This window comes from Megascapheus bottae, chromosome 28 (genome assembly GCF_031878675.1).
Source record: "Megascapheus bottae isolate mThoBot1 chromosome 28, mThoBot2.hap1, whole genome shotgun sequence".
In the NCBI taxonomy this organism is placed as follows: Eukaryota; Metazoa; Chordata; class Mammalia; order Rodentia; family Geomyidae; genus Megascapheus; species Megascapheus bottae.
Window position 1 is genome coordinate 6,180,186 of NC_143536.1, and position 27,168 is coordinate 6,207,353.

The 27,168-nt window shown below is 37.9% G+C and overlaps 1 protein-coding gene across 2 annotated transcripts in view; it reads right to left on the reverse strand.

The window, feature by feature from the left end:
* Med13l (mediator complex subunit 13L) overlaps positions 1 to 27,168 on the reverse strand; it is a 199,022-nt gene that overhangs the window by 64,374 nt on the left and 107,480 nt on the right. For both annotated transcript variants that reach the window (XM_090320164.1, XM_090320163.1), the window contains exon 4: positions 23,209 to 23,292. In XM_090320164.1, coding sequence (XP_090176290.1) covers positions 23,209 to 23,292 — 84 coding nt within the window. The remainder of the gene's footprint in view (positions 1 to 23,208; positions 23,293 to 27,168) is intronic.

Below are 27,168 nucleotides of genomic sequence, written 5' to 3' on the forward strand. Positions count from 1 at the left end.
GGCAAGACAAAGGATTCTTACCCATTATCTTTACTTAAACCTTGTTCCCAAAGGAACAGTCAATGTCTCAATATCAGACCTGCCTAATTACTGACCATACAGGAACCATGCTATATGACAGGATATTTGCACGTTAACAAAATGAAATGACCAGGTTGTTTTTTGTCTCAATATCAAACAAGTCTTTGGTTTTCCTGCAGCTATGCATTTTCTACATGACTACTGCTAAAACAGTTAAATTATTAACATGTTTTCATGTAGAGAATATTACTATTTTTAGGGGAATTCTATTATAGATCAAAAGAAAGATGTAACAGAGCCACCTTTATTTTTAGGTATTAGCAACTGTTCTTTTGGAAGAGCCTAAGATTTTAATTAGTGATTGCTAAAACTTAGGTACAATAGCTGCTCATAAAAAATTATAGATGAACACAATTCTCAAGTCCAAAATTAAAATAATTATAACTTTAAAGACTTACACATTTTTAGTCCAAAACTCATAGTCAATTCCCTTGCCATTTATAACTAGCCCATTTTCTAGAAAACAACATTTAATACTTCAGCATTTAAAAAAAAAAAAAAGAAGAAAAGAAATAGTGACTCAAACCTGTAGTCCTAGCAAAAAAAAAAAACCAACCAACTGAAGAAGATAAGGCCCAAGTGGTAGGGTGTTAGCCTTGAGCAAAAAGCTCCAACATCCAAGCCCTGAATTCAAGTCCTAGTAGTGGCACCTACACACACACAAAGTGACAATCATTTATTTGCAAAGTCAGGGGAAAATGCAGGATGTGTGTGAGAAAGGCTACTAAAGCTTCTACTTTATAGGTGTGAAAAACTGCTTCGGGTTAAGATTTACTTTCAAACAAGGCCACTTTAACACTGTGGAATAAGAGTCTAATAGTATTAAGATGTACAGACTCTTAGTTTGCCCAAAATATTCAAACAATTTAAGAAGGTTAGACTATTGAAAACTTAGTCTCATATATCACTCTGATGAAGAAAGCAAAATAAACACTCATTATGAAAATACCTTATACTAAAATTCTAAGAGTTGGTTGAATTGAAATGGTCTTGAAATCAACTGAGTGAATTTCAACCAAGGCTTATAAAATAGAACAAAGTAAAACAGAAGCTGAAATTATAACCAAGACATGAACAGTACTCCTTCATGGTCCAAAGTCCAGCACAACTTTAGCAGTAATAGTCCCCTATTGTTCAGAAAGTGTGCAGATTTATAGAACAACTGGAAATACACACACATACTTTCTCTCTCTCTCTCTCTCTCTCTCTCTCTCTCTCTCTGAATTAAAATGACAATAAAATCTTATGCAAACAATAACAGATAACTAAATGAGGTTCCATTTTTACAGTCAGGAGTCCATTGTTTAGGTTTACAGCTCAGGAAATTTACAGTCTTCAAACAATAGAAATGTTCATTCTTTTAAATATTTAACAGTATACTTTAAATGTACATTGTATAAATGAAAATGCATAAAATCCACACATAAAATAATAAGATGACAGATTTATAATATCTGTTTAGGAATTAATTCACCTACATCTTCAGCAATTCCCAAATAACTAAATCATTAAAGGATACTGTATAACAGCTTAACTAGAGATGTATATTGCTAATATACAAAAAAAACTTATGTACTATTTAGTTCAATTAACTTTACTGTTTTTTAAACCTAGAAAATACAGTTTTACTCTTCCTAACAGTAAATAGACTATGCAATCTCCTTTAAAACTCAAACTGAAATTTTAATTCTAATTAACCTAGATATTAACTCTGAAGAATAAAACTTAGCTATAAAGTGCAGTGAAATACGGGGCCACCTAAGAGCAACCAAGCTGACTGGCGTGCAGGTGACAGGCTGGAGTGCCAGCTACTAGCATCTAAAGAGATGCGTGTACATGGTAAGAATTCACAAGCCAACAACAACCACAAAACTCTCATGTCAAAAAAAAAAATTCTAATAACACCACAGTACCCAAGCAATTTATGTTCTACCTTTCTTAAGAGAGATTTCTTGTGGTTAAAGGACAATGTGGAAGAGGGATTGAAAGGCAAGCATTAGAATTCAAAGGTGGTGCTTTGTTAGTTCAAAGAGATGATCTGACACACAGGACAGAGAAACAAGGTCAGACTAAATGGATAAGGAGCCTCATTCAGTAAATTCAAAGGATAAGAGAAAATGTTACCAGGTAAAATATGACTATAAGTAGTTTCTTACTAGCTCAAAAATTCAATTTTGCCATCAGGAATCTTTCTGGATCTGCAGGACATAGAGGCTAAGGGTAAACATCAATGGAAAAATTGCTCCAGTGTTTTGCTGAGGTATACTATAGAGATTAAATTGTCAAAATCCACCAAGAAAAAAAAGACTTGGTGTCATTCAAAAAGCTTAGGGTGTTCTATCTATTTTGATCTTTATAGGGGAAAAGAATGCTGAAAAGCACGAGGCATTTGTATGTTTCAGTCAAATAAAAGCAAAATTCACTAATGGTGATGAAATCTAGCTTTGCACTCAGTTTTGACAAATTAACCATCCCATTCTTGTTTTGTTTAAGCTAATGTCGCAGCCTGCTGTGTACTCAGTCTCTGAGAAATACCCAGAGACAGAGGAGGCAGTGGCAAAGGGAATTGGTGACTTGGAGAAGCCAATCAGATACAAAAGATTAACAAATATGAATTTACAAGACTAATCCATGTATGAAGAATTGAGTCTTCAGTGTACTTCGAATACATTTCAAAAAGATAGTGGGCAATCTATTAAATAATGTAAGGCAAGTTTCATCACTAATACCTTGCAAACTCACTGAATAAAATCTAAACACATTGTCTAGAAAACAGATTTATAGAAGGTAATTTCTGTGTGTCAGGCACTGAGTAAGAAATCAAGACAACTAGGGTACTAATTATAATTTGATATTATTGTGATTATAAAAATTACTTCTTATTGGGTGACTTCTAGATGCTTGGAAAGGTGTTCATGATTAGAGAATGAAAAACACAATTCCTTATCTTTAAGAAGTAACCCTCAGTTGATGAGTGGATCAACAAGATGTGGTATTTGTACACAATGGAATTCTATGCTGCTGTCAGAAAGAATGACATTGGCCCATTTGTTAGGAAATGGAAAGACTTAGAAAAGATCATATTAAGTGAAGTAAGCCAGACTCAAAGGAACTTAGGCTGAATGGTTTCCCTCATTTGTCATAATCAGTAGAAACCTTGGACTCTCCTAGCAGAGATTTGCAATAGAGCGAAACCTTGATACAAAAGGCCATATAGTAGGACGCTAAATGAAAGGATCTCTAGGATATAGAAACATAAGCCATATAATGAATGATTGTTGTTCTTAAGGTACTATGTTATCTCTCATCTCTTTTGCTATCCCTTGGTTATCTCATATTGTTACAGTATCTCACTTTGTTACCTGATATATCGGATATATTTGTATTTGGTTATTTGAAATTGGATAGAGAACGGGGGAAAACAAGATGAGGGGTGGGGGGAGGGAAATGGGTACCAAGACATGTGAAAGGGTATCAATGTGTGGGAATTAATGCACCATCTATCTGGCAAATATCATGTAACCCTTCTATTAATTACAATATATATATATATATATATATATATATATATATATATATATATATATAAGAACTAACCCCGGGTGCCAGGAGTTTTCCCTAATGGTAGAGTGCTTGCCTAGCATGCACGAAGCCCTTGGTTTGATTCCTTGGTACCACACACCCAGAGAAAAGCCAGAAGTGGTGCTGTGGCTCAAGTGGTAGAGCACTTGCCTTGAGAAAGCTCAAAAACAATGCCCAGGACCTGAGTTCAAGCATTAAGACTTGGGGGGATAAGAGGGAGGATGGTAATACATATAGTAGAAGGTACAGATAAATGCCAGAGGAAAAGTTTGATTTAACTAAGATTTATATATTCACAATTAGAATCAATTAGGATTTATATAAGATTTAAAAAGAGACCATTCGGGGCCAGGAACTTGGCCTAGTGGTTAAAGTGCTTGCCTAGCATGCACGAAGACCCGGGTTCGATTCCTTGGTACCACATATATAGAAAAAAAAGCTGGGAGTGGTGCGGAGGCTCAAGTGGTAGAGCTCTAGCCTTGAGAAAGTCCAAGGACAGTGCTCAGGCCCCGAGCTCAAGCCCAGGACTGGCAAAATAAATAAATAAATAAATAAATAAATAAATAAATAAATAAATAAATAAATAAATAAAAAATAAAAAGAGACCATTCCAGTTGTAACTCATAGGAACTTTTGTGGAAGAATTAGGACTAAGGTTGGGCCTAAAAGATTTTTCAAATTCTAATACTGCCAGACTGTAAGCTCAAGAAGAAAAACATCCCAGGAAATGAATGCTAATCATAACTAATATTTACTGAGCACTTCCCTCCTTCTCTGGGCATTATTCTAAGTGCTCTAAATTCAAAAATTCAGTTTTCAAATAACAAGTGTTATTATAATATTATGCCTACTCTGAAGCAAGAAAAAAATAAAGACTGGAAAAACAGAAATGACTTGCCCATTGTCACTTTTATAAGAAAGTCATGTTTGAACCCCACATGTGTCTGACCAACAATCTTATATTCTCAAAGCAACCCCTACTTCAGAAAGCATTATATCCCAAGCATCACTGGACTCAATTTCCCTTGGCTCAATGTATTTACTACCACAATAAAAGCAAAGTCAAGGCCAGGAGTGTGGCCTAGTGGTAGAGTGCAAAGCCCTGGGTTCAATTCTTTGGTACCACATACACAGAAAAAGCCAGAAGTGGTGCTGTGGCTCAAGTGGTAGAATGGTAGTCTTGGAAAAGCTCAAGGACAGTGCCCAGACACTGAGTTCAAGCCCCAGGGCTTAGCACACATGCACACATGCATGTATGCATGCACACGCATACACACACAGAGTCAAATTCAGAGTACAAGCTTAGGTGGAATAAACATGTTGAAATAAATGTATATGTCTGGCACTGGCAGCTCACACCTACTCAGGAGATTATGCTCTAAGGACTGCAGTTCAATGTCAGCCCAAACAAGAAAGTCTATGAGACTCTTATCTCCAATTAACAAGAAGAAAGCTGGAAGTGGACCTATGGTTCAAGTGGAAGAGTACCAGATCAGTCTTGAGTAAAAAGCTCAAGAACAGCAATCAGGCCTTGAGTTCCAGCCCCAATGTGAAAGGACTGAAAGAAGGAGGGAGGGAGGGAAGGGGGAGAGGGGTGGGGAGGGGAGGGAGATACAACTCAGATAAATTTATAAGCACTATCTAAGGAGTCAAAACATGGTTATGAAAGAAGTTGGCAAACACTCTCTTCCTTTAAGACCAATATTTTAACAATGTTTCCAGGTATCCCTAGCAATGAAAGTCACAAAGTAATGAATTTTACAACTAAGATGGCCTTTAGAAAATGCCATGACCCCTTTAAAATGAGCTAATTTACCAACTTTAATATGTTCCATTAAATACCTGAAATGACCAGACAACCACATTGGATAAGCACCACAGACTTCAGAAACAAGATCTCATGGTCACTTCAGTGAGCTACTGGCAGCCAAAAGGCAAGTTTGTTAAGCAGGATCCCAATAACAATACCATTAACACTCTTAAGAGACATAGGAAGAACCAAAGCATGCAGCAAGGGCAAGCAAAGGTATCAGGATCACACCAAACTTCAGATTTGGTTACAGTATGAAGTACATACATGGTACTGCATAAATTACTTGATTTTTACCCTTAAATGGACAATTAGTATAATGGAATGCACTTCCATTTTAAGTGAAGATTACTATTATGTTTAAAACCAGTATTAATTATAGAAGGCTCTGATGTTTAGAAATAATGACAACAATCATGTTGACATAATGGTGGCTTCAGCACTCTGACTATGAAATACAGCTCCAAAGTCACTCCACTCTGCTGCTGCAGAGAGGCTTTCCAGGATCAGTAAGGGTAGGACAACAAATAAGCAACATAGCTTGATAGTTCTAAGGATTCTCATGCAGAGAAAAAAGCACAAGTACCTAAATCCCCCACCACCACTTCCCCTCATCCACACACACACACACACACACACACACACACACCTCACTGGGGTTTACTAGCTTAGCTTGTTTGCTTGTTCATGGCCCATGGTGGGCTCTACCACTTCAGCCTCGCCTCCAGCCTAGCTTTCTTCATTTTACCATGTCAGCATAGAGCTAAGTAAGCTGTACTAGAGCTGTTTTACTATAGAAAGTGACTACCCTATCTAAAGTCAACTTCAAGATAAATGTTACTCTCAAAGATAACAAATGTGGACTGGAAATTTTGTCACTAGTAGTAGAGTGCTTGTCTTGCATGAACCAAGACCCAAGTTCGATTCCTCAGTACCACATACATAGAAAAAGCCAGAAGTGGTGCTGAGGCTCAAGTGGTAGAGCTCTAGCCCAAGGACAGTGCTCAGGCCCTGAGTTCAAGCACTGGCTTTTTTTTTTTCTTTTTTAAAGCCTGGATTTTACAACTTGGTATTCAAAGTGCATAAAATTAGGAGAAAATGACTACTTCTTAAATTCTAATGATTATAAAAACTAAATGTTTAGAATTTTCTTTGAGATCATTGAGTTATCTAGTATATTTACAAATACAATTCAGCTCATCATTATTTTATTTAAAAATTTAAAATTCAGTTTTACTAAAATAGCTTTACAATTTAATGAAGAACACAACCACTCTACAGAATGCTTCTTATACTATGAAATAAGCTATAGTATAAAAAATTAATTAAGACTGGAGTCATATGGAGAAAAGCAGTTGAGAAGCAAAAACCTGAAGCACTATGAAACAGAATTTACATTTTAAAACTGACATACCACAAAGAAACAGTGGCTTACACCAGTAATCCTAACTATTCAGAAAGTTGAAATATAAGGATCGGTTTGAAGCCCACCTTGACAGAAAAGTCCCTGAGACTCTTATCTCCAATTTAACACCAAAACGCTGGAAATGTACCTATGGCTCAAGCGATAGAGAACTAGCCTTGACCATAAAAGTTTAGAGCCCTGAAATTCAAACCTCAAGATTGGTACAAGCATGCCACACACATTGACATATATTATCATTTCTTACATAACAAAAATCTGAATATAGCCAGGCACCGGTGGCCCACATCTGTAATCCTAGCTACTTAAGAGGCTGAGATCTGAAGATTACAGTTCAAAACCTTCCTAGGCAGAAAAGTCCCTATGAGGTCCTTCTTTTTGTGTGGGTCATGGGGCTTGAACTCAGCCTGGGTGCTGTCCCTGAGCTTTTCAGCTCAAGCCTTCCCTTGAGCCAATCCCTACTTCCCATTTTCTAGAGGTTAATTGGAGATAAGAGTCTCAGGTCCTTTTGTGCCCGGCTGGCCTTGAACCTTGACTTTCAGTTCTCAGCCTCCTGAGAAGCTAGGCTTACTTTCAGGCGTCAGCCACCTCACCCCTTGTCCCAGAGTGAGATTCTTATCTCCAATAAAACACTAGAAAACTGGAAGTGGCACTGTGGCTCAAGTGGTAACTTTGAACACAAAAGAGACTCAGAGCCAATGCCCAGACCCTGGGTATAAGCCCCCATATAATCAACCAAAAAAGAAAAAATCTGAATTCAAAGATATAATTTTGTATCATGACTTACCCCCTTCAGCCACATGTGTGGATTATCTGTTTTGGGCATTCTCAAGGCCCAAGTGGTGTGTGAAGTGCTGTGATTAAATGCATGTGCTGTGAGTAGAAGGTGCATTGAGTACCCAGTGCTCCCAGAGTCTCCCCGGCTGCCACGCCACTCCACCTCTCCCTTCTCTGAAAGGCAGTGTTTCAGAGAGTCAATACTTTCATCACAGAAAGCAGCTGAGGTGGTTGATAACTCTAATCCTGCTAGGCAATCTTCTTAAAGAACTAAGAAAGCTACTAATAACCCTCAACACATTGAAATATTAATATTTAATAATTTTTGAATAATTAATAAAACAAGGACAACAATGATCATGAATCCTCTCATTTCAGATCAGAATTCAGTAGTCAGAAGTGGTGCTACTTTGTAAATATATTTAGTATTAAAAATCAAGGAAAACATGGGCTGGGAATGTGGCTTAGTGGTAGAGTGCTTGCCTAGCATGCGGGATACCCTGGGTTTCCTCAGTACCACATAACGAGAAAACAGAAAAGCCAGAAGGGGCACTGTAGCTTAAGTGGTAAAGCACTAACCTTGAACACAGAGGTTTTGGGACAGAACCCAGGCCCTGAGTTCAAGCACCAGGACCAGTAAAACAAAACAAAACAAAAAAATCAAGGAAGCATATTAAGGCCTGAGATGTAAAAGCAACAGTATGTACAGCATAATTTAACATGTGCATCATAGCTTATGTTCTGTTGGGGAAGGAAACTGCATCAAGCATATTTTAAGTAGACACATACAGAATACTTGCTTCACAGTGCTTTGACTTTTGCAAAATTATTAATTCACTGGAGATAAACAAAACAAAGCAAGAAAATGAAAATAAAAGTTATGACATGAAGTCATGTCGCACCATTAAAACAAGGTGTTCAAACAGTGCCATATTGGCATATTGGTATAACCATGACGTCACTAGCACAAAAATATAGTGGTACTTACTGCTTTGGGAGAGTAGATAATTTGACAAAACTTTTCTGGCCCTAAACAATTTGGAATTCCGGTGTTACAGGAAAGCAAGAAGCTCTGACAACAAGTTGAGTGGCTGGTGTCTTAAATGGAAAACGGCTCTTAGAGTCTCATTCATACTGAGCCTGTCACACAGAGAACTTCTGTGGAAGGCAAGCAAAGAAAACTGCTTCAATACAAAGTGTCTGGGATTCCTGAGTACTAGGCTGGCCAAAAGAGCACATCTTTTCCTTGTAGTACCCCATGCCATACTGGATGGATAGTATGCACCTGTCATGCCAGCTATTTGGTAGGCAGAGATAAGACAGAAGAGGAGGGAGAAGTGTCTTTAACTCTCATTTCCCGGTAAAGGGAGCAGGAAATATCTATCTCTTCTTCTCTCCCTCTTCCTCCCCCCTTCTCCTTTAATCTTATTAAACTAAAATCCTTACTAAATTTTATTTTTAAGAGACAGCAAAAAGGGATGGGCAAAGTGCTGTGTATATGTTAGGGGAGAAAAAAAACACATGCAAAAAAGAACACATATTTACTACTTCACTCTCACTGATATTATATTGATTTCTTACAATATAACCTGAAGGTATAGTTCAAAGATTATATTAACTATATCATATAATGAATCTTCCTACCAAGAATACATGCAGAGCATTTAATATTATTTCTGAGCAGATCTGAGCTCTGCTTTATAAACAGTTGGTAAGAATCAATTACAATACAATAGGATCATCTACATTCTGGCAACACATCAGGAAACGTGTCCCAACAGGCCTAATATTGCATGGTCAGCGAAGAGGAAAAGTGAAAGGAGTCTTCTACTTTGCTTCTTCTCTGAAAAGGAAATCGCATCAGGCCATTAAGTAGTCAGATACATTATTTTATTGCTTGCAAAGCCCTTGGGTAATAAAGTATGAGTACAAATTGCCACAGGCATTTTTGGAAGAAAAACAGAACTGTGCAAAACAATGACAGCTGCTCTACTGCAGTACATCAGTTGTAGTCTTTCTGCTCAAGAAGAGCACTTTCTAGTGTGTGAGAGGCATCTATACAGGCAGAATATTTTTCTAAATCCACATGCAGAACACAGTAACAGTAGAGAAGAGCAGAAAAGCATGTATTTGTAAAAGCCCCTTTAAGTCAGACTCAGTCAATCACCCATCTCTATTCTTTTACATAAATAAGGCTTTGGGAGAAGCTACATGAAAACTCTGCCCTGTTTTTGGAAACAGAGATTTAAGAAAGGTAGTTTCTATTAAAAAGCATATTACCATTTTTCAATAAAATAGTAACATAAAAAGGCATTTCCTTAACATAAACTATGATCTAAGAAACCAATTCACTATGTAAAGAAAAGTTCTTCCTCATATCTTGTACAGGATTGATGTAGTTTCATGGGATTCAAAGAGTAAAACTGGATTTACATCTTTAAGCTTGCTTAATTGTCTTATTTTCTGAAGATGAAATGCTTTACCTAAAGTTCATTATTATGCTCCCATATTGTTGAAACTTTTGCACAATAAGTTCTATGCTATTATGTTTTTAAACACACTAAGAGAATTCTGGAATATTATGGTTATAAAAAATGTTTAATCTGGAAGAAATAGTTTTATTGTTAAAAATGTTTTGAAAAAGTCTAAGTATTTCCTTATAAAAACACATAACTTTTATCCATATCAAAATATCAAAAGGCTTTACTTAATTTTTAACCTTCAAATTGTTATTGTAATCATGAAATCAACTGCTGTGCACGGTGGTTCACATCTGTAATCCTAGCTACTCAGAAGGCTGCAATCTGAGGATCAAGGTTCAAATCCAGCCCAGGCACTAAAGACCCTGAGACTTTTCTTTTCAATTAACCACTAGAAAACAGGAAGTAGGGCTGTGACTCAGGGGGTAGGGTAGTAGCCTCAAGCTGAAGAACTCAGGGACAGCACCCAGGCCCAGAGTCCAAGCCCGACGATCAAGAGGAGGAGGAAGAGAAGGAGGAGGAGGAGGAGGAGGAGGAGGAGGAGGAGGAGGAGGAGGAGGAGGAGGAGGAATCAACTCTAAAGCAAACAAAATAAATCAACAAAAAAGCTGAGGCTCTGAGTTCAAGCCCTGTTTCCAGCACACATACATGGACATACACATGAACACGTACACATGCAAAGCCAATATAGACACCTTTGGAAATCACAAAGTGAAACCTTACTTGGCCTCACAATTCTGTCTGTCATGTTATATATGCCTTGAGGAAAGACACTTGATAATCCTTATGCCTATTAAAAGTATACCTGGTAACTCAGATGACAAGAAATCAAAAGGCTCTAAGGAGGATAAAGAAAATTCACATCAATAATCTTGATTATATATGTTTTAAAAACCCAAGTAAGCATAAAACCCCAATAATTGTATATTTATCTATTTTATATACATGTCAATATTAAAATAAACCTAAGAATCCACAATTGTAGACCATTTTCTTCCCAAGAACAGTAAAAATAAGTAATAGTTACGTAAGAATTTACAGATATTCAAACCCTAAAAGTATATTTAGCTGATAATCACTTATCAGATGCTAACACTGTCTAACCACTCCTAATAGTCCTGAAATACTGCTTACAATTTCCAAAATAATAAGAATTCCAACTTGACACACCCAAGTATGAAGGGCAAAATACTGAGAATGTTGTGCTAAGCAGAACAGCTGAAGCACTGACTTATAAATTTGCTTTCTGACCCCTCTATTTATTGCCCTGGAATTTACAAGAGATATTCTCAGAATAAGAAATCTGAATTCCATCTCCCACAGTGAGCTGACTTCCCATGTGTGCTTTGCAGAATGTCAATGTTTTGAATCTGAACTTTCCTTCACTTCCATTGTAAGGGCTCCACTGTCACTCTTCCATAACAAGGCCTTCCTACTACTGTGGTGGCCAACCACACACTAGATGAGCATCACTGTTTACAGACTTGCGGTGCTACACACTGAAAGATTCTTTCCAAGATATGTAAATCTAATCAGGGAAAAAGGAGGTTAAATGAGAGTCTCAATTTTCAGGCTCTAAGGAATGAACAGCCACAAAAACCAAGGAGAACATAGCACTGCAATCATGACCAGTCTCCAGGGATAGTAAGGGTGCTGCCCAAGAAAGTTCTGCCTCAAGCTGGGAATGTGGCTTAGTGGTACAGTGCTCACTTAGCATGCATGAAGCCCTGGGAGTGATTCTTTCAGTACCACATACATAGAAAAGGCCAGAAGTGGCACTGGGGCTCAAGTGGTTAAGTGCTAGCCTTGAACAAATAAAGCTCAGGAACAGAGCCTAAGATTGGCTAACAAAAAAAAAGGGTGGGGGGGGGCAGGAGGCGGGGAGTTCTGTCTCATCCCATCTGAATACCTTCCCCACCACAAGCCATTAACCAGATGCTGTAAAACCATAAACTTAGGAGCCCATATGGAACCTAATGCCAACCAAAGGACTCCTGAGCGGCTCTATTAAAGGTTGTAAATACAAACCAAGACTTGCTGGCAGAAGCCATCTTCCACTGAGAACAATCTTAGCTTTGTCTCTAGCAGAGGTTACCTAGCCAACTCCCTTCACTCTTCAAGTCCTCACCAGTTTTCTCAACTGCCTTGGGCTTCTCAGCCCAGCTAACGTGTGATCTGCCTAACAAGGCCCTGCCTGGTTCACATACTAGCCCAGTATACCCAGTCACTATAAGTGCTTATTGGACTCCAGCCAAGGCCAGCTCAGTGAGGTATGAAGAGACTACCGGGAAGAAGCCCTTTAGAGAGCAGGCTCTGGACCTTCATGGCCTTGCCCGGACTAACCCCATGGTCTAACTGTGGCAAATGACTTCTCTCAACCATAAATTTTACATTCATCAACTGAGGATAAGTATTTCCTAAAACTATCATGATTAAATATATTTATTAATAGTAATTGGTAAAGGCCGGGAGTTTGGCCTCGTGGTTGAGTGTTTGCCTAGCACACACAAAGACCCGGGTTCCATTCCTCGGTACCACATACATAGAAAAAAGCCGCAAGTGGTGCTGAGGCTCAAGAGGTAGAGCTCAAGCCTTGAGAAAATTGAAGGACAGTGCTCAGGCCCTGAGCTCAAGCCCAAGACTGGCAATAATAATAACAATAATTGGAAAATATGTAATGCTCAACAAATGTGTGTTATTAAGGAGATGAAAATAAGGAAATGTTACAGTGTATACGAGAACAGACACAATATGAAAAGGCCCTCACAGTCGCTGAATAGAGGGTTAAGGAGGTGGCAAGAGAGAGCTGACATAGGCAGACGTGAATGGCCGTGGGGAGACATCTTTGTACACCTAATGTGCACTGAAGAAAATGAGTTACAGGAAGGTGTAACTGGTTCTGTTGGGTGGTAGTTACCAGTGGGAAGGAATGAAAGAGGGTGAATAGAAGTACTTTATGTCAGGTATAAAAACAGAACCATAAAACATACTGAAATCGTGTAAAGAAAGGAAGGAGGAGGGATGAGACAGTGACAGAGGAGGTAAATGTGATCACAGGACATTGTATACACATGTGGAAATACCACAGTGCAGCTTCCTTATAGCACCAATAGATGTTAGAAAAAACCAAATTATGGATTAAAACTTCTGAAACTATTAACCTAAATTAATCTTTTCTCCTCTGCTCCAAAACACACACAAGCCCAGTCCTGGGCTTGGGATCAGGGCCTGAGCACTGTCCTTGGACTTTCTCAAGGCTAGAGCTCTACCACGGGAGCCTCAGCACCACTTCCGACTTTTTTCTATGTATGTGGTACCAAGGAATTGAACCCAGGTCTTCGTGCATGCTAGGCAGGCACTCTACCACTAGGCCAAACTCCCGGCCCCTGATTTTTACTATAATAAGAGACTTATTAAAAGACTTACTAGAAAGGAATCTCATTTGTTCTTTACTTATTTTGTCAGCATACCTCTTCCAAAAAGGATAACAAACTATTCATCCTCCTGCACCTTACTGACATCCTACACAAAGGACTGTGCTCCCTATACATAGGGCTGTCTAATATTTGTGAGAAGAGGAGACACCTTAGCCACAAAAAACAAAACAAAACAAAACAAAACTATTTCAAGAACCTATCACCTACCACAGCTCTTGGCTCACAGACTTCAATAGATTCAAGTGTCAGAAGCCACTTTATTCTATATCTTCTTTTACAGATAAAGAAAGGTAAGAAAGCAGATTTGCCTTATCATAGTAATGTAAGTATTAGGTGCATTTAGAATTATTGAGTACTTATACTTTAGGTATTCAAAAAATTGAGTTATCAAAATACAAATTTATGAGTTAACGAACATTTTTGCTCAGCGGCAGAAAAGCAGGTTTTTTAGTTGATTATAAAAAATATACCTAGAAACACCTTTGGAAGAGATGGTTTTTCCACAAAACCATTTACTAAAAATGCTATTACAGCTAGACGCTGGTTGCTCATGCTGGTAATCCTAGCTACTCAGGAGGCTAAGATTAGAGGATCAAGGTTCAAAGCCAGCCTGGGCCAAAAATCCATGAGACATTTATCACCAATTAACCACCAGAAAACCAGAGGCAAACTGTGGCTCAAAGTGGTAGTGCTAGTCTGGAGCAAAAGAGTTCTGAGAGTGCCTTGGCCCTGAGTTCAAACGCTATGATCAATCGACTTGATAGCTTTCTTTCTGCAATGTTGATCCCCTGCTCAGAAACCTATGATTTACTGACATTGACACGGGCAGACAGCAGATAGTAGACTGGTGTGGCCAATGCTTGATTTTACAATCTTGTTTTTGTTTCCTTAACAGATGCAAATTTGATCTATCATTTATTTTGTCTTGAGTTTATTTCAAGTATTAGGCAGATGAAAACCTACCTAATCAGGTTTCTATAAAGATTGGTGAAAATTAAACTTTGTTTCATTAAGTAATACCTATTTCTAATCACTAACCATTAATATCACTTTGATATTATATTTAATTTTTTTGTGAGTCCTGGAGTTTGAACTCAGGGCCTAAGTACTGTTCTTGGATTTTCTCACGGCTAGAGCTTTACCACCGGGCGTCACAGCATCACTACTGGCTTTTTCTATATTTGTGGTACTGAGGAATTGAACTTGGGTCTTCGTGCATGTTAGGCAAGCAGTCTACCACTAGGCCAAATTCCCAGCCCTTATATTAATTTTTAATGTATGCATATACATATTTAGCAATGCTGGGAACTGAGCCCAGTGCTTTATTCATGCTCAGTTCATGAATTATGCCCCCAACACCTGCATTTAATATATTTATGAGGATTATTTATTGCTTTTATTTTACCATTGTTATCTTAGCTGGGTGCTAGTGGTTTATACCTGTAATCCTAATGCATGTAACCCTAGCTCTTCAGGAGACTGAGATCTTAGTATTATAGGTCTAAGCCTGCCAATAGGAAAGACTGTGAGATTCTCATTACCAGTTTATCACCAAAAAGCCAGGAGAGCTGTGGCCCAAGTAACAAAGTGCTAGCTTTGAACAAAAAAGCTGACAGACGGCATTTAGGCTCTAAGTTCAAGCCCTAGCACTGGCAGAGAAAACACACAAACACACACATACTGTTCTTGACTACTTCTTCAAGGGCAGACATTCTTAATTATCAAGTTCAGAATATGAACAATACTGACATGCACTATTTGCACATAAGGATGGAATAAGGAAAAGGCTGTCAAGGAACAGGAACAGCATCAACTTCTGCACAACACTATGGCAACTCCTTCCCCAATGACATCATTTCACCTGACCACACTTAGCCATTGATAATGTTACATTCACACATAGCAAACTGTGTTCACATTCCAAACTGTGTACTTGAATTAACTGGGGGTTTGTAATTGTTTGACCGCAAGTTTTTAGACAACTTTTACTTAAACAGGTAAAACAATCCACAGGTAGCCCTTTACCTACAGGAATGGTGTTTGATTACTTTTGCACACATAACTGACTATAATTACGCCCTACTACAGATGAATAGATACAAAAAATGTGACATATATATACATATAATGGAATTATACATAGCTAATAGACAAGATAAAATAATGGCACTTGCTGGGAAGTGGATGAAACCAGAGTGAATCATGTTGAGTGAGATAAGACCAAAGGAACAAAAGGTGCATGGTATGCTTATATGTGGATTTTAGATCCAAACAGTACAAGAGCAATGACTCAATATTTGGGTACCCAAGGTTATGGACATGGTCTTGGACAAATAAACATAAGTACATAGACATAAAAATCTATGATGGGGGCCGGGAGTTTGGCCTAGTGGTTAAAGTGTTTGCCTAGCATGCACGAAGACCCGGGTTCGATTCCTCGGTACCACATACCTAGAAAAAAGCCAGAAGTGGTGCTGAGGCTCAAGTGGTAGAGCTCTAGCCTTGAGAAAGTCCAAGGACAGTGCTCAGGCCCTGAGCTCAAGCCCAGGACTGGCAAAAAAAAAAAAAAAAAAAAAAAAAAATCTATGATGGGCTATATGCACTATAGACAATGTTTAATTACATAGATTAATATGTATCTATGACATACAAAGACTCAGCTTAATTTTAATTATGTTCTAAAATCTAAGTGCCAGTGACTGCATATAGATTCCCTTCTTGCATACTTGTTCGTTAAACATGATATTTGAAATACGATGTAAAAATCCATGTTAATAAAATCTGGGGGAGGGGGGAATAAAATAAAATAAAATAGGGGGCCGGGAGTTTGGCCTAGTGGTAGAGTGCTTACCTAGCATGCATCAAGACCAGAGTTCAATTCCTCAGTACCACATACATAGTAAAAAACCGGAAGTAGGGGTGAGGCTCAAGTGGTAGTGCTTTAGCCTTAAGAAAGCCCAAGGACAGTGCTCGGGCCCTGAACTCAAACCCAAGACTGGCAAAAAAAAATTTTTTTAAATAAATAAAAAATAAAATAGGGATAATTAATATTTCTCTTCTTAACCTAAGTTAAAACCTAAAGGTCTGTAATGTTTATTTGCCTTAGGGAGGGGCCTAGGGCAGCGAGGGACTGGAGGACATTGGGTTGTGAAATTTATATAAGGCCAGAGAAACTATTTCTAACACAAGAGAGACAGAAAGGTAATGGTTTTGCTGGCTATCTGAGGCCAGTCAGCCTATACTGGAAATTTTCTATGCCCTTTCTGATGTTATAACCAAAATGCCCTTAGAAGAAGAAAGGTTCTCCACATCTAGTACAATTACATATTTATGAGCTAGAAAAGCTGAATTTGGATCTAGGCAATCTGGCTTCTAAGCACCAGGCTAAAGTGGCACCAGTATAATGAAGAGGTTCATAATGATCTACCCTGTGTAAAACATGGTAGTTTTTGGCCACCATATTGACTAAGAGAATGATTAAATATATAGTTCAGTCTACATCAAGATTAAACTGACACAGTATGGATGACTCTAAAGTAATGTTAATACTATTAGGATTTTTTTTTTCAACTATTTGAAACCATTGAGTGTTATAAAATGTTTTTCTGATTGGGCTGGGATGTAGCCCATCCAGTGGCAAAAGCATCATCCTGAGTTCAATCCCCAGTACCAAAAAAGACAAAAAAAACAAAAACAAAAACAAAAACAAAAACAAAAACAAAAAGGAAGGAAGGAAGGAAGGAAGGAAGGAAGGAAGGAAGGAAGGAAGGAAGGAAGGAAGGAAGGAAGGAAGGAAGGAAGGAAGGAAGGAAGGAAGAGAACCCCCCCCACCCCTGCGGGGTAGTATAGCCTAGTGGTAGAGTGCTCATCTAGCCCTGGGCTCGAACCTTGGTACTACATACACAGAAAAGGCTGGAAGTGACACTATAGCTCAAGTGGTAGAGCTCTAGCTAAGAGCAAAAAGTGTCCCAAGTTCAGTGCCCAGGCCCTGAGTTCAAGCCCCAGGACTAACCCCCCCAAGAAAAAGGTTTTCTGGAGTTTCTACTATCAAGCCTCAAGGCTAATTTGATTATTACTTTATTTTACTCTAATTTACAGGATATATGAACTATTTCTACATCTTTTTATTTTCTAAACTAGTAATAATACATAATGTTTAAAATGATCCTCTTAAATATCACTTATCATTTTTAATCTGTAAATCTAATTAGTGAGCTGAAATCAGTCGGATTAATAAAAGTACTCTAATTTGCAGCAATTCAGAAATACAATCAGTTTGGAGAAGTAGTTCCTTACATCTCAGGAAATTTAACTATTTGATTTAATGTGAATTAAGCTAGCATTGTTATGTGTTCAGACAGTTTCTAAGCAAATTTCCTGCTTTGCTAGTCACTGTGGATATTTTTCCAAGGGACCTTTTGTGCCTTGTTTTCAACTATATCACATGAAAGAAGAATGCTTTAGATGGATTTTTACAGCTATGGCATTCCCATAAATGCCCTGCCTATACATCCACAGCGGCACAGCTTATTAGCATACTGCATCCCTGTTTTTATTAAGCTGGTAGCTGGATCAATATCTAGTTTGGTAGGGTAGTAAACATCCCATGCAAACTAAATTACCACAAATGCAACCACTAAAATCCTCTTTTTTGTTCCACACTACATTTCTAGCCATGCTATCCTAGTACCAAAAGACAACAGTCTTATAATTCACTTCACTGTAGTACACACAACAGGAGTTAAGATCTGATCTCAAAAATATGATTACATTGTGTGTGCACTCACACGTGCCTGTGTACATACATACAAGTCAATGCTGGGGTTTGTACGCAAGGCTGTCCACTAGCTGTTTTGCTCAAGACTGGCCCTCTATCCCTTGAACCATAGCTCTTTTTGGTGATTAACTGGAGATAAGAGTCTCACAGTCTTCCCTTGCTCACGTTAGCATCAAACTGCAATTCTCAGATCTCAGCCTCCTGAGTAGCAAGGATTATAGGTGTTTATTCACACTGAATATTGCCTCATCAATCCTAGCTCCATTGCATAACTATATACATTTATAGTTTTCCTCTAATTAGAATAAACAATATAGGAAAGTTGGCACTAGAGTACACTAAACAACCTAGCAAGCAAGATTGCTGTCTGTTGGGAAATGTAGTCAAAACTATCTATTGAGCACAACCATTTCTTGAGCCTAAAGATAAAGCAGCTAGGCTTTCAGCATCCCCTTGATAGTACCAAAATAAAATTATGGGCATTTACTGTGAGGACGGTCCCTAAAACTGATTAAGTCCAACCCTCTTGCTTTCCTGATTAAGTATTAAAAGAATTAAATTATTTCAATCCAAATATTCAGGAACCAACTGTATGCTGGCATTAGCTTATACATTTTATAAAGACATTCTTTTTAATATATACATGAAACATGCCTTCAAAGTGAGTGAAATCAGTAAGAAAGAGCAGAAATCTAATTACTGATACCACTAAGTGGAATTAAATGCTGTGGAACTTAAAGCAAATCACTGTCCCTCTTATTTATTACATAAAGCAACTGTCTTATACCATAGGTCCTTCCAACTCCAGTAACAAAAAAGTAGGAATCATTTGTTTAAAAAATAAACACAGCAGTAAACATAATTAAAATAATAAAAGGGAATTTAGTAATTTAATAAATGGCTTGTTGAATAGGAATTTGGATTAAACTAGGAAGTATTTGATTTTGCCTAATTCTGTAGATTTTAAGAAAAACTGTACAAAAATTCCAACATCTGAATCTTTCCAAAGACTGTGCTAGACCATTCATAATGAACACTTTCAATAAGTGGGATAGAAAACAAATAAGGAACTTTATTTTCTCACTTTACTTCCTTCTAACTTTCTACTTTTCTAAACCTTTATACTCTTTTAAAGCACCAACTTAAATATTTTTTCAGCAGCTTAAGGAAGAGAAAGCACAACTAATTAGGAAGAGAGAAAAGATTTGTAGTCAGGTTTCATCTCCCTATATGACCTGAGAAAGCCCAACACACTAGTTTTAGGAGACTGCTCCTGCTCACTACCTGAGAATTCAGCATTTATATCAGATGATCTCAATTTACCCAAGCTATCTTCATCATTCAGTACACCCACCAAATACCAAAAGGATAGGAAGCACTAAACAAATGTAAAAGAGCCCATTTAATTACTAAATTAATTTTCGCCCTATGAAAATATATTTAATTTTTTAAAAACTCAAAAGTTCTGAACATGTTTAATGTTTTAAAGAAAAAAATGTAACAAAGAATAAAAGATAAAAATGGTAAAGGCCCACAACCTATTACTGGGAAAGGCAAATACATACATGTTCACACTCTGGCCTGTTTTATCATAACACTTTTCAAAACAGTCAAATAATTAAAATTATAAAACCTTATACATCACACTAACTATACTTTAGCTGAGGTTAAGCTATTGTTTTGTTTCTTTCTTTCTCTAAATAATAACTCCAACACTTATCTCTAAAATGACAGACATGTCTGAATACAACAGTTTTCTTTCCAGCTTAACATTCATCCTATAGCAGAAAAATAAGGTGCACTACTGCATTTTCTACCCTGTTTTGTGTGACTAATAACAGGGTCATATAGTTATTAAAGAAGCTTTTTCATAATTTATGAGTAATGCACATTTCTCCATTATAGTTTTCTCCAACACATACTTCAATTAAAACATATTTATGAAATATTAAATCTTAGAAGTCTTTTTTAGCATTTAAAATATGCCTAATTTTTAAGTTTTAAAAAAACTTTCTTTTTCTTATGTCTCATATATAATGGATGTTTGGCTAAATGTTACAACTAAATTCTTCCTACAAAAGAATCATATTTTCCTTTAGTGACAGTCACTGAAGTATTTTAGCAAAGTTTCAAGTAAACAGCCTAACCTCTACGTACCACTGATCTGTTCCTCTGACTAAAAGATTCAAATTTGACTGCACCAAAAATTTGTGGCTTGACAGCTCTAGGGAAGACAAACCATGTGTCCCTCACAAGGGAGCCCTTGACAGAGAAGAACTGGCTCTGTCCCGGGGGCAGTAAGCAGCAGGCACTGCCTATTAATTGAGAGAATGTGCTTAGATGGGAACCTCTTTCTTCCTCCTATTTATGCATTTAAATACCCAGCTTAGAGCAGTGCTGCTGAAAGCAGGGCTCATAAAAGACGGTGAGGAATCTCCTTCAAAGTCTTTAGGCTGCTGTCCAGGCAGTCTTCTCTTTTGTGCTGGGTCTGTACAGACAGTTTTCCTATTGTTCACAGCTAGACTACCCAGAGTCCACAGAGGCCCAGATTGAAAAGGTGAACATCACAGTTTTTGTTTCATAACTACTTCTACCTTTTGCTATCCTTTCCACATATGGGGGAAGGGGAGAGTTGATTTACTTGCTAAGATTAAGGCATGAGCCTAGGTATCGCCCTTACAAACACTGTGGCCTTGGACATGCTACTTGTTCCCTGGCTCTCAATTTCCCTATCCAGAATTAGGGACCTGTCCCTACCATCACCCCTAAATGAATTCCAAAGACTGCAATGGAGTAATGAGACTCAAGATCACTGTGAGTGGTTTGCCAAGGCCCTCCTCTGTCCTTTTAAATATACTCTTTCTACACTTTAGTATACAATTCTCTGGAATTCCACTTCCTAAAATATAAAACCAAGGAAAATAATACAAAGCTGTAGATATGTAATAAAGACTGGCATCTCAGCAAATGCTGTTTCTAATTTACAATTTCCACAGTGAAACTATATTACAGAACATCTCTTAATATTGTATCCTACCTTTGCAATCTGTCTTTCAGTATATATCCAAATCTGTGCTGCCAGCACAGAAATAAACTTCCTTTCTGCTGGTGCCTTCTCTTGAAGTGGAAGGGAGATGCCAACTGATTAACCTCCTACAGAGAAGCTAGAGACCACCAGAGATCACCATAAAAATACATTTTAATAGTGGTCAGAGTTTAGATTATGCTCAATTGCCTAAGTGTTGAGTATGCTCTAGAATCAAAAGGTTAACAAGGATTCTGTAGATAGTCAATGCTAAAGTTCCTTAGGCGAACACAAAAGTCACTAACTGAAAATAAGCCATGTTGATAAAAACCTTCAGAAACAAGGAGGCTCGGTTATCTGCAAAAAGTTATACATGAATCACAATGACATAGCTGAAAAGTCTGAAGGGGACCCTCAAAAGAAAGAGATTTCTCTAAAAAGTTTCCTCAACCCATGCAAGCTTTGAAAAAAAATTAACTCCTTAAAGCATGCTCTGAAATTTTTTAGCTCTTAAATTCCAACAAAATATTATAATTTTTCAGTTATTACCAGAACAGGAGCAGTCTGTAGCCTTGGGTAATATCACAGTTAATCTAAATCTAAGCTTCCATCTTTTAGAACTTCCTCTATGTAGACAAAGCAAATTTAGATATTACTTATGTGTCCTATAAGGGTAGGGAATGCACGCATGCACTCCAAGTACTGTTTTGCTGCTGACTGGTTGATTTGCACATGTGCCTATGCCTGGCCCTGGAGTGCGTGTTGTATTTTTAATTAACATTTTAAATTACATTCCATACAACTGATGGAAAGAGTCAGTTAACAACTGTAATCTATAATATTGTCCCACTTGTGCTCCTCACATGAAAACAATTTCAGTAGCCTGAGGATATTTTTCAAAGGACAGACTTCCCAGTGACAGCCACACCAGGAAGGACAGCATATTCAGTATGGAGGGCTGCACTTGAATCCACTCACACCACAAAGGATAGCTAAAAGATCAGGACTGTTTAGAGAAGTAATTGACATCTGGGTTTTATAACAGTCAGAGTTAGTGTTAACTAAAAGAGGAGCCAACGGGGGAAGGAGGATAGGAGAGGAGATGGATCATCGATCCATTCTATACAATGTTCACCATTTTAATTGACTTGCGTGCACGCCAATCCTAGAGACAGAACTCGAAGCTAGGGCACTGTTCCTTGACTGTTTTGCTCAAGGCTGGTGTTCTACCACATAAGCCATGGCTCCACTTTTAGCTTTTTGGAAATTATCTGCAGATAAGTTCTCATTTGGACTGCCTTTGAACCAGGATCCTAAGATCTCAGCCTGGACAGAAAAGTCTAGGATACTCTTATCTCCAATTAACTAGAAAAATCAAGAAGTAGAGGTGTGACTCAAGTGGCAGAAAACCAGCCTTGATCAACAAAGCCTGAGGCCCTGAATTCAAACTCTAGTACTGGCACACAAGAAAGAAGGAGGGAGGGAGGGAGGGAGGGAGGGAGGGAGGGAGGGAGAGAGGGAGGGAGGAAGGAAGAGAGGGAATGATGAGGAAAATAATGAAAATGATCCAGTTCCAAACATTGTAATAATACAGTAATTGAAATGTGCATATATAGACAAGCAACTTTGTAGTGCACTTTTTAATATCCAACAAAGCAATCCATCATGCGATATACTATAAGCCAGGATCTATTTTAGTATAAAATCACTAACATAACCAGGAAATAAATACACTGATCTCACCCAACTTGTCCCAGAGATAGTTGTGATCACATATAGGAAACCAAAAGGACAAGAGCACTGTAAAATGCCTCACCTCTTATTGACTGGCTTTTCATCCTTCTCATAGGGTCGAACAAACCACTTCCCAATCCTAACGAAGTTCTTATCCATCAGGCACCTACAATAAGTATATCAAGAATTACTTTTATGGGTTCAATAATAAATTATCAAGTCACTGGATAATCTCAGATGAGATACACCAACAAATATACAGATATCATCAAATAAACTGAAAAAAATTAACAAAAATTTTACATTATATTTACCGCAAAGAAATCTCAGACCTTAGATTTAACATTTGTATGACCCCTCTGTACATCATCTTTATAATTTAAAAAAAGCTTTTTAGGGCCTGGAGTTTGGCCTAGTGGTTAAAGTGCTTGCCTAGCATGCACGAAGACCCGGGTTTGATTCCTCGGTACCACATACATACAAAAAAGCTGGAAGTGGTGCTGAGACTCAAGTGGTAGAGCTCTAGCCTTGAGAAAGTCCAAGGACGGTGCTCAGGCCCTGAGCCCAAGCCCAGGACTGGCAAAAAAAAAAAAAGCTTTTTAGCTGGGCACTGTGGCTCATGTCTGTACTCCTAGCTACTCAGGAGGCTGAGATCTATGCTGTTCAAAGCCAGCCCCGGCAGTAAACTCCATGAGACTCTTATCTCCAATTAACCACTAAAAAACCAGAAGTGGCACTGTGGCTCAAGGGGTAGAAGCTGAAGAACTCAGGGACAATGCCCAGGCCCAGAGCTCAAGTCCCATGACCAATCTCCCCCACCCCCCCCCCCCGCCCACCAAAAGCAGTTTTGTGTGGCCACCATGAAATAGTTATTTCCAAAATTTCTTGTACTCTGGAATTACTTCAAATTACATTTCTGCATTAGTTCCATTCTTGTGTCATTAAAAATGTCAGGAATACTCTTCTAAGCCATTAAGACCCATCTTGCAAGTTTCAATATTTTCTTGGCCATAAGCTTGTTTGTTTATTTATTTGGCTTGGCTTATGACCCTGAGCATAGATGTCAGTAACAAAAACATAACACAGATTCATCTACTTGCACATTTCCTTTAGAGGGCTGGGAAAAGCAAACAAGTTTGGCTATGCAAGAAAATGAGGTTTCATCCCTCTGCAATAAGTACTCGCTTTCCTACTCGATAAGCTACACCTCACTTCCACTTCCATGACATTTGGGTGGTTGGATTTCACTGTCAAATCACAGGGTATCTTTTTAGAAGACTTGTCAAATAGTAATTGAACCCAACTCGTATAAGACAAATAATGCACAACGATTTAGCTCAAATAACAGCAACACAGTTAAGACCAAGTTCACTAGTGTGCAGGCAAATGACTATTACATCCTAAATGCCACCTGGCCAACTGTGAGATGCCACTGGTTATAAAGTATATCCATACTTTAAAAGTAAATAAAATGTGAAGGAAACATACATTTGGAGGATTATGAAATACAGTAATCTTTTAACATCATTGAATGAAATTACATATATTTTGTTAAGAAAAGCTGTCAAAATGCTTCATGCAATTCTAGACAAGGTTCTTCCTCCCAGGAAAAGAACTATCTAGCAATTCTTTATTCAATACTCAGGCAATTCTGCTAATGGCTTTTATCTCTCTAATTTTCACGCCATCAAGAAGAATGGAAACAGTTCAAACCCTCAACCAACTCATTACAGGTTAAATGGGTTAGTAAGTGGTAGGAGTTTCTTCTGGCTACCATGAAACACCCTTTGGGTAGAGTTAATTGAGAATGCTGTTATATCAAAATGTCACTGGCTTCATCTGGTTTTATTCTGAAAGTAATAATTTTTCTTGTTCAAAAGAGTAAAACTAAAAAGTATGTCAATCTAATTTCCTAAGTTGAAATTTAAACAAGCAGACTTCCTAAAGACTACAAGATGCCATTAAATTGAGGATGAGAAATATAGAAACTCCACCCAAGAAGCAAGTACGAAGCCCAACAGAAAAAGTATTTCCATGGTTTAGCCACTAGCAAAAAGACTTAAATTATTTTTAGCTAGGCTACATACAAGTAGATAATTCCAATCAAGACTCTGAAACCAGGTTTTTAAATGCTAAACTCAAAAGTCCTAGATGCAACTGATTTGCCTCCATAAGCTGAAGAGAGATACGGTGAAGAAAGGAGATTTAGTCCATGGTAGCCATGGGAAAACAGCACTTGAATACAAGGTAGACATTGGGAGCAGGGGTTGAAAAGGGTTCATATAATTAAAACACAGCTCCAGGTTACAGGTGTGGCTTCAGGTCACAAGGTAGAGGCAACTGCTCAGTCTCTGTCCTTGGAGGAGTTGCTTTACCACTGCAATAGAACAGAACTAGATGTTCTCCCATGTTTTGGGCAGTTTTCTTTAACAGAATAGTAAAGGGCTGCTTATCAGGGCATTTGCTGTTACACAGAATGCTGATGGGTGAATCTTTTCTTTCTTAGAGCTCAAGATCAAGAGCAGTTCAGATCAAAGGCCATGGAAACAAAGTTGGGGGACTTTTACTTAAGTCACAGAGTACAGCAAAAGCATCTTCTAAACTGCCTCTTACAGCTAAGTTTGGTATCAGGTTCCTTACTCCAACACTACTGTCAATAAACACTACTATCATCACTACCACACCATTACCAGGCCCAGTGTACCATTTGATTCTTGTAATAAGGTAAGTGGTGGGTTTGACAGTCGATTTTTGTAGCAGAGGCACTGAGGAAATGTTATAGAGCTGCCATCAAGATCATATATCTAATCTGATCATAAAGGAAGGACATATAAATGTTTCCACTTCCTCATTTCTTAAATCCATGTGATGTTATCTCATAAATGAATTGCTGTGAGAGCATTTGGATTTGGGGGTAGGGAACACAGTGGGGAATGAATACAGGACCTTGCACTTGCCAGGGAGGTGTTATTGTACCCTAGAGGATACAGGTTTCTATAACCAGGCAAGCCCTATTACACACATCATCTCTGAAATGCCCGTAAGGTGAGGCTCTTTTCCAGACATAACTTCACCTGAAATGTACATTCTACTGCAATTCCACAGACTTGTACCTATTCTAGCTTCTAATGTTTAGTATCTAATCCCTTTCTCTCTAATCACACCCACACCCACACCCACACCCCACACACCCCACACACACAGTGTTAACACTTTCCTTATTCCGAAAGTATTAAATCAACAGATTATCTGGTTCAAATAAATAGATTTCTTTCCATGCATTTACAATTAGACATGTGCCTTCAGTCATTTGTTCCTCTAACATTTACATTTTAAAGTACATATACTGTAGACCTAAAGGCACATTCTTCTACTTCTACTAAAGAACTGCTCCTTATAGCATTCAGTAAGGGAATTCACAGTGATTACTCATTTTTTTGTATGTGCTATCACATTATACTTCAGGACTTTCATTGTTGTAATGTTGTATTATCATTTCTTCACTGTGCTCCAATAAACATATATACTATTCTGGAATCTAAACCACAAAGGCAAGACCATTTTACTCACTGGTTCTTTGTGAATGAACTCTACAAAAAATCACAACACCTTAACTGTGAAAGCTAGAAATTTCTAAGTACATTATTATTTTCCTATCTGCAATCCTAATTTTTTCCATGTTATTTTTACTTACTCTCCAAATGAAATACTAACTCTAAACACCAACTCTTGGCAAACCAAGTAGCTCTGAGGCAAGCTGGGCACCAGTATTTATAGTTGTAATCCTAGCTATTCAGGAAGCTGAGCTATGAGGATCAGGGTTCCAAGTCAGCCCAGGCAGGAAAGCCTGTGAGGTTATCTCCAATACTTGAAGTCTCCCTGAGTACGCATGGACATAACAGAGAACCAAAGACTCTAAGAACCGAATCTACAATGGTTTAAAGTTTAGAGGACAAAAATTTGCTTTCCATCCAAATTAGCAAATATATTTTATTCTAAAATCTTAGACAGCTAAAATTAAGTTATACTAGCATATATAATG